This window comes from Mastigoproctus giganteus, chromosome 14, assembly GCF_048544385.1.
Source record: "Mastigoproctus giganteus isolate SK-2022 chromosome 14, ASM4854438v1, whole genome shotgun sequence".
NCBI classification, from domain to species: Eukaryota; Metazoa; Arthropoda; class Arachnida; order Uropygi; family Thelyphonidae; genus Mastigoproctus; species Mastigoproctus giganteus.
Window position 1 is genome coordinate 47,770,693 of NC_143588.1, and position 14,031 is coordinate 47,784,723.

The 14,031-nt window shown below is 35.0% G+C and overlaps 1 protein-coding gene across 4 annotated transcripts in view; it reads right to left on the reverse strand.

Annotated features, from left to right (window-relative positions):
• Nucleotides 1-14,031, reverse strand: part of Rpn3 (regulatory particle non-ATPase 3) — a 162,128-nt gene that overhangs the window by 96,124 nt on the left and 51,973 nt on the right. For 3 of the 4 annotated variants that reach the window (XM_090389291.1, XM_090389290.1, XM_090389289.1), the window contains 2 exons: nucleotides 12,481-12,624; nucleotides 5,115-5,251 (listed from right to left, as the gene is read on the reverse strand). In XM_090389291.1, the coding sequence (XP_090245417.1) occupies nucleotides 5,115-5,251; nucleotides 12,481-12,624 (281 nt within the window). Of the gene's footprint in view, nucleotides 1-5,114; nucleotides 5,252-10,350; nucleotides 10,359-12,480; nucleotides 12,625-14,031 lie in introns of all 4 variants that reach the window. The other variant, XM_090389292.1, reaches the window with a different exon arrangement.

Genomic DNA, 14,031 nt, shown 5'->3' on the forward strand with positions numbered 1-14,031 from the left:
GAGATACAGTTTCACACATATCAGCCAGTTATCCACTAATTTAAATTTAAAACATTAGTCTAAAATTATAACAACATAAGTATAAGAATATACAGCAATGTTAAATAGAATTTTAAATTGGAAGTATAATTTTAATTATAAGTATAAGATTCTGGTGCATACAGATATACAGACAACCACTTCCAAATGCATATATCTACCATATACTGTGTTCAAGTATGGAGACTGCACCTAAAGAAAGACATCGAGCTTCTTGAAAGGGTGCAAAGAAGGGTAATTCGGCTGATGAGGTCAGCAAAAGGACGTCCTTATGAAGAAAGACTTTGAATATGTGGGTTGCAGAGTTTAGAAACTAGACACCTCAGAGGAGATTTGATTGAGGTGTTTAAGGCTCTGAGAGGCATCAGTAAAATGAATGAGGACGAAATTTTCAAGATTATAAATGATGCTAGAACTAGGGGACATAAATTCAAGTTACGGGGGGGGGGAGAGATGTTTAGATTGGACTGCAGGAAGTTTTATTTTAGCCAGCAAGTTATAAATTATTGGAATAAGTTGCCTACATGGGTGGTAGAGGATGACAGTTTGGGGAAATTCAAAGGTCATCTGGATAGTACTTTCGGGTGAGGGAAACGCATAGGATGATAGGTTTGATTTCTTTTCTTTTATTAATTATTAGGGGGGTTTTTTTTTTTTTTTTTTTTTTTTGACTGGTGCAGCATAAGCCATAGGCTTCCTTGCACCATGCGGCCATTACTAATACATGTCCAGGGCCATTATTAACATGGATGGGAAATTGCGCTCCCAGATAATCTGAACACCATTTTTATATTTTTCAATCATATACTGTTTACTTTCCTACAACTAAAATTCTTCCATGCTCTGAGGTATTAATGTAATACGAGGGCAGGAGTGTGTATTTCTATCCTAATTATCTTTCTAATTTTGCCTCCCATTAGCTAAACAGCCAGACACTGACCTTTTACTACTATAATACATAACATTTACATAAAATATATATAAAAGAATGTTTGGGAAAATAGTGCTTTTCATGTGCACACTTTTTGTTTTCACAAGGTGGGGCTAACTGCTATTCGTCATATTACAATAAAGTGATTTACAGGTCTGTCTCAAAGACAGAGTCTAGGCATGTTGCTCTTTAATTAAAGTTGCATATACCACAGTGATGACTCTTACCTGATAGCATTTAATAGTGTTATGACGTCACACAATGTTGACAGTTTGGCTGTAATTAATTGTGGAATTTAATTTTAGAATTCTAGATGTCTCAAGGTAACAATTTTTTTCAAAAGTTTCTTCAGCTATTAGCAATGTTGTTAATAATGGCAATAACAGTAAAGAGAAATATCATATCAGAAAGGCTGAGAAGAAAAGAAAATATCTTGAAGAGTATGAAGCAGCCTTAAAAATCCTGATATCAAAGAAAACAAAGCGATTATAATAAGTTAAAGGCTTCACAATTAAGAAAGGAAAGATACGAAACCAGCAAAAAAAAAATGAATCACAAATTGTTGATAGCTCTACTGGAACCCTAATCATTGATAAAAATCATAAAAAACTATAAAAGATGAATATCATCAAATAGAGATTCCTGAAAATATTCGCAGTTCAGGAAATTTAATACATGACGTTTTTGGAAGTATTGAAACTCCTTTGGAAGAAAAGTTTTTAGTCACAACAAATAACACTGTTCGCTGAATGAAAATATTTTATCCGAAATTAAGATTCCAGGAGAATTCAAAATAGTTTATTCATCAGACCAAATTATGCCAGATAGTTGTAATGCTGAAGAATACAACTCTGTAACACTCGAAACACTCTCTGCAGCCTTCAGGTTTACCTCCACATAAATTACTATTAAAGGTAAATGCAATTTATATGGTTTTAAGAAACTTAGATATAAAAAATGACTACGTGTAGTGGAAATAAGGAAAGAAATCTTTGGTTTGTGAACACTTCACAGGTGACAGAGCTGGATCGAAAGCATATATTCCATGGATTCCATATGTATTCAAACAAAGGGGAATATAACTTCATTTTTCAATGAACACAGTTAACTGTGAAACCTGGCTTTTAGAATGACAATAAACAAAAGTCATGGATATGGATAAAAGGATGGTTGAGTGGAAAAAGACAGTGATGATCAATGGACACTGCTCTTTGTGGACTAATGTTTTTAGTGGAGTCTCCCAGTGTTCGGCCCACTGCAGTTTTCTATATTTAACAATGATATTAATGGCTTAATGCCAGAGTTTGCAGGTTTGTTAATGACAGTATACTACTGCAAGAGGATCTAAAAAATTTAGGCAGACGGGCTTGAAAGTGGAAATTGAAGTTTAACATTGACAAATGAAAGTACTGCATATGGGTAGCAGTAACCCCTGAGTAACGTACTGAGTGGCTACATTCAAGGTAGCAGAAAATGAAAAAGACCTGGGGTAACTGTGCAGTCAGATATGAAGTTCTCTGAGCAGTTGTAGACAGGTTGCCGGACAGCTCATGGGGTTTTGTCAATGATATACAGGAATTTTTCTAGCAGGGATAAGGTGATTATCCCATTGTATATGGTGAGGCTACATCTTGAGTACTGCATACAGGTCTGGGAGCTTATTTTAGGAATGATGTAGAGCTGCTGAAGTGGATACAGCGAAGGGCAATGAGATTGGAAAGGGACTGTTTACCAGTACAGCATGCTTTCAAACATTACTGCACCCAGAATTTCTCTTGGATTGTCTGGTAGCCATCCCCAAACCACCAACTGATTACCACTGCTTCAAGGAAGATACTACAGCAGACTTTTCTCTTTTCAGAAATGCTGAGTCAATGTCTTGTTCATGATAATGGCTTTGCTGTCTAGAGTTGGCTATCAAGAGCATTTTCAAAATTTCATTAGAAAGGTAACAATTCAACTGAATTTTTTTTTTTTTTCCATCTTGCTGAATATCCTCTCATACTCAGCATTTCTATGAAGAATTGAAACGCAAACATGACCCGAGGTAATTTGCTATATTTCAAGTTTTCTTCTGTATTTGTCAGTTTCCAAAGAAGTACCACTGCACAAATTTTTTTTCTCTCTCTTTCAAAATAATTTCTGGTAGGTTCTTACACTGAAACTGACAGAACTAATACTGCAAAACATCTACAGCTTCATCTATTTCTTTAACTTTAATAATACCAAGAAATACTGGCAATCTTTCTGAGAAAAACTTTAAATTTGAAAATAATGCAAATGTTGTGAAATTGCAAAATTTGTATAACCTCAACATTTGGAACATTTGCCAATGACTTACTTATAATCATTTTGATTTAGTCTACTGTGGTAATTATTTTCCAAAAAAAAGTGAAAGATTTAACAACTATAAAATTTACATATCGCACTCTTCAACATACCAACAAGTAAAGATCTCAGTAAATGGATGGTGGAACAAGATGATTGAATAACTAAGTTTGAATTTTCAAATGTAAGTATAACACTTAAAAGGAACAAATTGCTTTACTGAATCCAGATGAAAGAGGAGAATAACCTGTGTAGCGTTATCAGCTTAATTAATTGAATTGCTTTAGATTGGACACCTGGTACCTCCATCACGATAATGCTGCAGCTCACCGCGCCAAAGCCTGCACCGAATATTTGACCACGACAGGACTGAAACTTCTCGAGCACCCTCCCTACAGTCCAGACCTTGCTCCCTGCGACTTTGCACTGTTCCCGCATGTGAAAATGAAGCTAAAAGGGAGGCGGTTTTCCAGTGATGAGGACCTTCTACAGGCTTGGGACAACGAGTGTGCTTTACTCCCTAGTAAAACTTGGCAGAACTGGTTTAAAGATTGGTTTCGGAGGATGGAGAGGTGTATTGAATGTAGAGGAAATTACTTTGAAAAAATTAAATAAACAAAGCTGTATTGCAAAACTTTCCTAGTACCCTTTGTATTAAAGGCCATTTAGTTTTACTGCATACAACTAATGATATGAAAATTAAGTTGCATCTTTCTGTGAACTGGCTGTGTGCACATACAAGTGCAAAACAAGAGACTGAGCTGAAGAAATTTTATATTTAATGCTACAACAAACATTGTTAATCAGTAACCAAGATGCCATGTAATGGGAATAATAATGGCTAATGTATCATAAAGATATAGTGTCCCTGAAATAAGGGAAGTAAATTGGAGGGTGTGTTCTGTGGACCAAAACAATAAAATGCAGGGTGTATACAAACTTCCTTTGTAAAGTATCAAAGTATAAAGAAGGAGTTTACGGCGTTTTGAATTTAATTCTGACAAAATGTGTTCAGTCTTCTTGAGTGCTTGGGATATCTAGCTTTGGGTTGATGTCGACTTGTTTTCCGGTGCTTGGAGGGTTCACGTATGGAAGTATGAACACATTGAGGTATTTTTATAAATTGCTTATACTCAGAGACTTAAAATTAAATGTAAAATTTGATTTATTCTAATTCATTTTATCCCGGAAGTTGGAAAAGAAAATCTCCTATTTGTACATTGAGGTAACTCTCAGATTTATTAGTTCAAACTTCCTTTACACAACTAAAATGTTATTGTATGAATAGGATCAAACCTCAAACCACTTCCAAGTGACAGAGGGTACCTTCAAGTTTTTATTCACAACTGAAAAATGTACATGCTGCAATATACGGCAGAATAATTGCAAAACTGTAATCATGGCAGAATTTACCAACCACGAGAATACGCAGTGTGTACTTTGGTTTAATTTTGCTGCAGTCTGCCACCAGTTATGTGTAAATTTTGATATGGTTTAAAAAGAAGGCACTGAGTAGACCTATAGCTCGGCAATGGTACAGAAAATTCATAAAGGATGCTTGTTTGTGCAATTAAGTTGGCAGATGTGGGTGGTGGGGAAACCAAGGTCAGTGAGGGTATAGTGAAATTGGATCAAGAAAGTTTTATGCAAAGCCCAGGGAAATCCATATAACATACCAGTCATGAACATAACATGTCAAGGTCAACAGTGTGTAACATGTTATAGCCAGCTGAAGATGAAACTATACAAGTTACATATAGGTATATATTAGTATAACTGAAACAGTATATCGACGTTTTAAAAATTAAAAACTCACCTCCTAATATTTTCAAACTTTCCAGCTAATTCATAGCATCTTGAATGGTAAAAAAAACACCTTGCTGCTAACAAGTCTAGAGTACGCCTATTTTGAGTTTTGATTTTTTGCATCAATGCTTGGGAGCATTCTACTGCCTAAAAATAAAATTAAATGTGAATTTTTAAAATTTATGTAATGAAAAATAATGACTAATTTAACAGGTTAGTTTTGTAGTGAAGAATAATGGCTAATGTAAAAGAGGTTGCAGTGCCACCATCTAAACCAGAGGTTCGCAACCTTTCTCGGTTCACGGTGCCCTTAGCGTCCCAGTAATTTTTTCACAGCACCCCTAGGCCAAAAGAAATACCTAACACAGTGGTTTTCGACCTTTTAATATATACCTATATAATAATTTTATTCTTTTTATAGAGGTACAAAATAAAGATCAATTATAGATCACACAAAATTAAAAAGATACAGTACAATATCCATTGTACCGTACCCTTTATATTGTACCCTTTTATAACGAAATAAATATATAAATTTCAAAATAATAATAACTTTAAGTAACTTAAACCCAATTACATGGCACCCCAAGAATGTTGCTGCGGCACTCAGGTTGAAAACCACTGATCTAAACTAACTAGAGAGACACACTCTTAATACTAAATCACACAAGAGATATATTAACAATGTAGAAAGGATTCAACATTCACTTTACAATGGAATAAATTGACTAATATTTAACATCACAATAAACTTTTTAGTTACACAGCTTACATATCAGCATCAAACATTTTGATCAAATACCATGTTTGGTTCTTACAATAAATTACAACAGATAACAAAAGTAACAATTAGAGCAGATATGGGTAGCTGCTAGTGAGCAAGACCAACTCAATTTCAACTGGCTGAGACCAGCCTCTCTTTTCAGCTAGTTGGTCTGACACTTTGGGTGCTACAGGCAGATTGGCAATTTAATTCTCTTGCACTTGGATGTCTGTCATCTGCACAGCCCTCACAGGTAGCCCCGTGGTTATAATTTTCATTCACTGGCACATATGGAAAAAGGTCTATGTTCGAATCCCATCAATTGTGCAAGGAGCTTTTATAGACTTTTTCTTCACAACACGGCCAAATTAATCTGTCTCAAGCAATGGGGTAACATGCTTTTGGTTTCTTCTGTTAGAATTTTTTTTTTTTTTTTTTTTTTTAAATCCAACAAGACAGAAAAACTGACCATAAAATACATGCAGTTCACAGACATAATACACAGCAGATATATAGGCTTTGGTTTGAGGAAGCCTTAATGCGAAAATGTGTTTGTTTTGTCTGCCATCAATGTCCTCCAAAAAAAATTTCTTTAATCAACACTATAGTTAGACAATCTCAGGCTCCAGTGCTATCCCTAACCCCAACCCAACCCCCCTGATGCAAGTTATTCCAGGTTTTTCAGCCAACAAAACATGCAAGTGAGCCCAAAACACACACTTCTACATAAAAACATACATAAATGGATATGAGCAACAATCCGCAGTGTCACTAAAATAATAGTAACTTTTTTTTTTTTGTCTGTATCAGTGGTAACAGCCTGTGAGGGGCTGATGCAATAGGCAATATTCAAACATGTGAAGCAGTCTGACATGAATTAATTACAGCAATTAATATTAGTTATGGTCAAAAGATGCAAGGAAGTGGCTTTTGCTGAATTAGCCAAAATAAAAAAAAAAAAAAAAAAGAAAGGAGGAGGAACTTGTATATGCAACCTGTCTGAAAAGCAGATGATTTTATCTCTAAAAAGGAACTAATCTTTTCTGATTACTCAAGCCATGGTAGTTGATAAAAAATTATCTGGGTCTTCCTTGTATGTAAAATGACACCAGAAACACTTGTCTTCTGATAATACCAGCTTCAATCAGTAATTTTAAACTCTCTGTAAGAACAGCTGATGCAGGACATTCTGCTTGTAAACTAATCTTCTCATTATGTGAGGGGGAGAGAAGCTGTATAAGCTCCTTCATTATCCTGGTCTCTGTATTAAAAGTGAGGCCGTTTTGTTTTTTTTTTTTTTTCTCTTTTCTTTTTTCTTCTTATTCTTCTAATACTAAGTCAGAAATCAAAATAAGCCATTTTGGTTTACTGGAGACAATTTTCTGTTATGTGACACACCAATCCTGTTGACAACATTATTTATACATTGCATAGTATTACTGCCAGAGGTAGTCAATCACTATGTATGCTTGACCTAGCATCCAACTGCATCAACAGCAGAGGAAGTTGAGATATTTGTGACTACTCTCCCCATTATTTAATTCCTTGCCATTAAAAACTAGTTCAACTCTTCATTTATGATGAACCCCATATATCTTATTTTAAAAATGGGTTATTCTAATGCTATTCATTGCAATGTTTTAATATTCCATAGGTTTGTGGGGGGGGGGAGTTGAGTACTACTGTAAATAAGTTCTCAGCATTTATTTTTTTGTCTGTGAAAAAACAAAATTGAATAACACTTTTTTGAATGACTATTATCAATAAGACCATGAAAAATGGAACTCCAAAGACTTGTTAATTAACAACAATAATGCACCGTCACATTCATCATTACTAATACAGTCTTTTGGCCAAACACAGAATTGGTGACCAACTCATCACATATAGCAAAACATGACATTTTTTGTTTCACAGAGTGAGATAAGAAAGTAAAATAAAATGAAAAAAAAATGTTAATTTTATGATATACAGACAATAAAGGGCAATACAATGGCTCAGCTTTTGGCAATCTTGAAATCAGCTTTCCAAAAATGCTTCAAAGAGTGGGAGAATTGTTGAGTTAAGCGCATCACCTCAGAAGGATACTATTCCAAGGTGAAAGATTTTATTCACCCAGACTTTCTCCTAAAAGACCTGGGTGAATAAAATCTTCACTAAACCATTCTCATATTAACACGATCTGCTGTCACTCAACTTATGTAAACTTCAAAGTAGCAAGTTCTTGGTAGTCATCATTCACTGCAAAAAATTCATCCCAAAATTGCTTTAAATTTTCTTTAAACAAACAGAAAACAAGAAAAGATGCAGCATATAGGTTCCCAACGTATACCACAATAATTCTTACACAGATGCTAACCTTTAAGAGTAGAATACATATGAAGTGGGAAGAAGAATAAAAATTAGTATTATGATGAAAGAATTACAGCCATATGCTTATTTTTTATTATTATTATTTTTTTTTAGAAGCACTAGCAACTAAGGCCATATTGCTCCGGGGATATGCGTGGTCATTCCTTTACCTTTCCGCATCCTCCATATTTGGTGGTCACGGGCTCGAACCCCGGTCTAATCAAGAAGCATGTGCTATGCACTGCTGCTTCCTGACCACCTGGCTACAGAGGTGCCGATAGCCATATGCATAATTAATAGCAGATTGTGTTCCTTGGCAGTAGAGTTCTCTGTGTGTTTCTTTTCTCTTTACTCTTATTTTATATCATTTGTTACAAGAACAACAACAGGGCATAATCACCCGGTGGTTGCGACACTGGACTACCAGCCTGATGGACCCAGGTTGAGTCCCGCTTTGGCAGAAGTGGGATTCGAACAAATAAAGACCATCCCAATCATTGTGTCAACCACTGGTATCATGCCAAAGATCCTAAATAACAGCCTAACAGAAATAGGTCTCCAAGAGAATACCTACAAGGAACTCCAGAAAGTCATATCTTTGAAAAAAATAGTATGAACTAATTACAAAGAAAATATTAATGGTTGCAGATTTAAACAGTAGAATAAGAAAAGAATCACATCTAAAGAGATATTTTTGGAAATTCTGAAGAGAAAGTTATACCTAACAATAACATAAAGACTACTAGAATTTTTTTTTTGCTTTTCACTCCTAGTTTACAAACACAATAATTCAACACAAGGATAGTCAGAAGTTTACATGGAGGAGCATAATAGAAATAAAGCATAACTGACTATATCATTATACAAGAGGCTTTTTTAAAAATTCATGGCTAAAAATTTCTGTAGTTAATGTATAACACTTTAAATAGTAACCCACTGAGTTTCATGCAGTTTCAACAACATCTTTTTTTTTTTAAATTATAGGTCCTGCAGTCAACAAAGTTGTGTGGATAAGGAAAGATGGACAAAATCAGTCATCATGCAGTCATCCAATATTTGAGAAAAAAGGGACTAACAGCCAAAGGCAATTCATAAGAATATGGTTGCGATGTTGGGGAGGATGCCCCTTCCTATCCCATGGTTAAGAAGTGGACAACAGAATTTAAATGAAAGAGGGAGAGCCTAGACGATAACCAAGGCTGTGGAAGACCTGCAACATCTATCACTCCAAAAGTTGGCCGTGTGCATGGTTTGGTAATGAGTGATCAACAAGTGATAGTTCAGTACATTGCCGGCATCTTGAGCATCTTATCTGAAAATGTGTGTTTACCACATAACAGAGGTTCTCACTGTGAGAAAGGTATCAGCACAACAAGTCCCAAAGTTTTTGACAGCAGATCAAAAATGCACAAGAGTTGTCAAGTCAAATGAACATTTGCATCATTTTCAAGCAGATACAGCAAATTTCCTTGTAAGGTTTGTTTGACCATGTTTGTTGGCCATGGATGAGACATGGGTCCATTGTTTTCAGCCAGAGACAAAGGAGCAGTCCAAACATGGAAATGCAGTTATTCTCCCCCCTCCAAAGAAAGCCAAATCGATTCCTTCTGCTGGCAAGGTGATGGCATCAGTTTTTTGGGGTGCTGATGGAATTGCTAGTGGTTTACCTTCAGAAAGGCCAGACAGTCACAGGGGCATATTATGCAAACCTTGCAAGACATTTGTATCAAAACATCAAATGTCAAGGAACACTCAGCAAAGGAGTCTTGTTCCACCAGAACAATATGCCTGCTCGCAAGCCTGTCATGCCATGGCTGCACTGCATAAGTGTGGCTTTAAAATCTTGGACCATCCCCTATATTCATCAGATCTAGCACCATCGGACTTGCATCTATTTCCTAATTTGAAAAAAATACCTGGCTGGCATCCCTTTTCCCTCACCAATAGTGATGTCAAGATAAAACTTTCTTTTCAACTGGAATCGACACATTGCAGCATCAGTGGCAAAAGCATACCAATTCCAAACGGAACCGGGTTGAAAAGCAACATGTTACCAGACTGCTCAAATAAACCCTTCATACTCAAGCCACAAACTTTTCAAACACCCCTTCATCTATTATCTTCTTCATACATTATCATCTATTAAGCAAATTAAAAATGACAAAATTAAGAAGCACAGAAAAATGTTAAAATTAATAAAAACACTCAGATTTTCCAAAATACATTAAATATATAAACCTATCTTTTTCTAAAATTAAGTAGCATTCCTTATACTAATATGAATTTATATGAAAAATAGCAAAAATACAACAGAACTTTAGCATAAGCTGTGAAAAAAAGGAATGTGGCAAAGACAGAAAATCAGAACATGATGGTGAACCTAAGAAGACAAAATATTATAAGAATTTTTTTGGCAAATAAATCCTTATTGGAATATAAATAAAATTTAAAGAACTAAGACATGTGTGAAAGAAGCCAAACAAAAACTTGGGAAGATTTTGTGAAAGACAAGTAAAACAAGTGTCATAAAGGTGGAAAAATGTTTTGCATTAAGTTCAAGATCTCAGATCACTGAGAAAGACAGCAATTAAGGTAATCAAAAATGATATGGTTAAAACGGATATGGTCAAAGTTAAAACGAAAGAAAAATATAATTTAGAAGTGTGGAGAAAATATTCTGATGACTAGCCAAATGTAGCTAAAGGCATTGGCACCTCCGTAGCCAGATGGACAGGAGCAGCAGTGCATAACACATGCTTCTTGATTAGACCGGGGTTTGAGCCCGTGGCCACCAAATATGGAGGATGCAGAAAGGTCAGGGAATGACCACTGCATATCCCCAGAGCAATATGGCCTTAGTTGCTAATGCTCCTAAAAAAACAAATAACAACAGCTAAAGGCATTACTGAAGAAGGGAGGGGCTAAGAAATTGGAAAATTATGGATACTATCTCTTATTACTGAGGTAAAAAAAATGTCATGGATAATATGTACTATGGAAAAGCAGCAGATAGATGAAAATAGACCTGAAATGCTGAAAGCCAGAAAGAAAACAGTATCACAGTGGTTACACCATATTATCCAGAGGTCATTTTTAAAAGGGTGAGTTCCAGAAGACTGCACCAGGGTGTTAATTATACCATTACATAAAGAAGGAAATAAAACTTGAATACAAGAATTTCTGAGAAATTTAAGTCCTTAATGTACGAGGTAAAATCTATACAATTGTCTCTTCTCAGATATACATGCACAGAATTTATGGTGGATTTTGGAATCTCGATATTCTAAAGATCTGAAGCATTCTAAAATATCCTACAAAAGTAACAGACAGTTTACCATGCCAATACTACATATCCTGATACAACAAATCACTGAATAATTGGTCATGTTGTCTGGATAAACCACAATGAAAACTGCCAAGAGGATTGCCAGATGACCAAAGAAGAACCAGTTTCACATATCTGCAGCTTCTGGTTTCATGCCAATTACTTCAAAGCAGATAGCTCTGCTGAATAGTTTCCTACAAAATGCTGAATGAACACACACACACACACACACACACACACACACACACACACACACACACACACACACACACACACACACACACACACACACACACACACACAAGGAAAATTGGATACAAAACAGAGATATCTCATTGTAAGAAATAGTTATAATATAATGGGACTAAATTGAAACTTTATTCAAAATAATAATCTACAACTTAATAAATTAATTTCATTGTACAGCTTTTATCAATTTTTTTTTTATAGGGAAAACAACTTTTATATCCAAACAAATTAGAGGTTTATTAAAAAATAATAATAAAACAAAGTCACTCCTTATGTGTCTGGTGGTTCCAAGATTTATTATTTTTTTACAACCTGAGCAATACTGATATTTACATGTCCAATATATGTAAAATTTGTTTACCAGACAACTGGCAACCCTAGCTGCTAGAGAATCACTAAAGGTTTCTTAGACAGAGAGGAACAATTGTCAATGCACATATTTTATGTAGAGTTTCACCTACAGGAATTCCATAGATGAGGTGTCGCCCTCAAACCTCTCATCATGGAATTTAATGCATAGAATGAGGGTAATACATTTTACTATCAGTAATTCACCTCCTCCTCCTTTAAACAACCCAGGGTAAAATTTTGCAAGCTTCATTTAAAATGTGTAAATTATATTTGTTAAAAAATAAAAATTTGTTATAAAACTGAATAACAAAGTCTGTTACATTACTCTCTACTTACTGCAATACAACGTTCCAAGTCAATGAGATTAAGGAGGACTAATAAATGTATATACACATCTAACTCAGGAAGAAGAGGAAGTTGAGCAGATTTTCCACTTCTCATTCTTGGCAGCTGACTTGTTTGTACATCAGTCTCCATTGGCTAAAAAGAATTGAAAAATAAAACCAATAAAACTACTTTATACAAAAAAAAATTATTTATGCTCTAAAACTAACACCTATCAAATAACAATAAATTTTTTCAGAAATTACTTTGATTCATATCAAAAATATTTATTTTCTGATGTTTCTAGCAAGTGCCCTCCAATATTGTAGAGCCAATGAATGGCACATAGATATATCCTGTCCTATCAAAATTAGATGAAAGTCGTAGAAAACTATGTTCCATGATAATGATATGTGGCAATGCTGGTTGGCCAGCGAGTCATTGATTTCTGGAACAGATTGCCTTCACAGGTAGTTGAGGCTGACAGTTTGAATAAATTCAACGGTCAAATGGATAGTTATCTATGTGAAGAGGAAAGCAAATATATATATATATATATATTTTTTTTTTCAGCCAGTGCAGCAAGAGCCTGTAGCTTCTTTGCACTACATGGCTATTACTATAATACATACTTATGCTAAGTGGCATTCAGTACAGTACATCCTCATTAATATGATACTGGATTATTAGAATATAATACAGTAAACCCCCGCTATTCGCGGTATCTGTATTCGCGGTTTCGCGTATTCGCGATCGCCGATTTAATATAAAATGAAACCTAAAAAATGTGAATTTTAAAGCGCCGTGAATATTTTCCGCCATAAAAAAACATGGGCGTGGCTAAAATTATCTTTCCCGGTCAAAACAGCGCTCAGTGGGTGGGGGAGAGGGGTGACAAAATCGCGAGCGTGGATGTTTCTCGCTAATCCTTGTTCAGTATGTGTTATGCACTTGTCATGGAAGGTTTCGTCGTTTGCTTTTAATTTATATGCTTATAAATTGAATAAATTTATCAATTTATAAATTGATTTGCTTACAAAAATGATAAATCTACTGTTTTGCAGTGTAAAACGGACTTTTTCGAGTGTGTTAACGGAAGAAAGTGACTTTATTGTGGACAAGTTCTTTCTAACTCCTACAAAAATATGGCTAAAAAAACCAAGAGAAATGTGAAAATATTAAAGAAGGTGATGACATTAGCGAATAAAATTGAGTTATTAGATAAAATTTCTAATGGTAAAAGTGTCTCCTCAGTGGCAAAACATTATAAAATCAATGAGTCAACGGTACGATCAATCAAGAAATCGGAAGGAAAAATCCGCCGTAGTGTCCGTGAAAACGCCCTAATTACTTCAAAAATTTGCTCTGTAACTCGTGATGTTAAATTAGAAAAAATAGAAAAAGCTTTAAACATGTGGATAGAAGACCGAACTCAAAATAAAATTCCGTTAAGTTCACTCATCATTCGTGAAAAGGCAAAACTCCTTTATCAACACTTTAGCGAAACTGGTGATAGCACTGGCGGGATAAGTTTTTTTGCTAGCAAAGGCATATTACATTTAA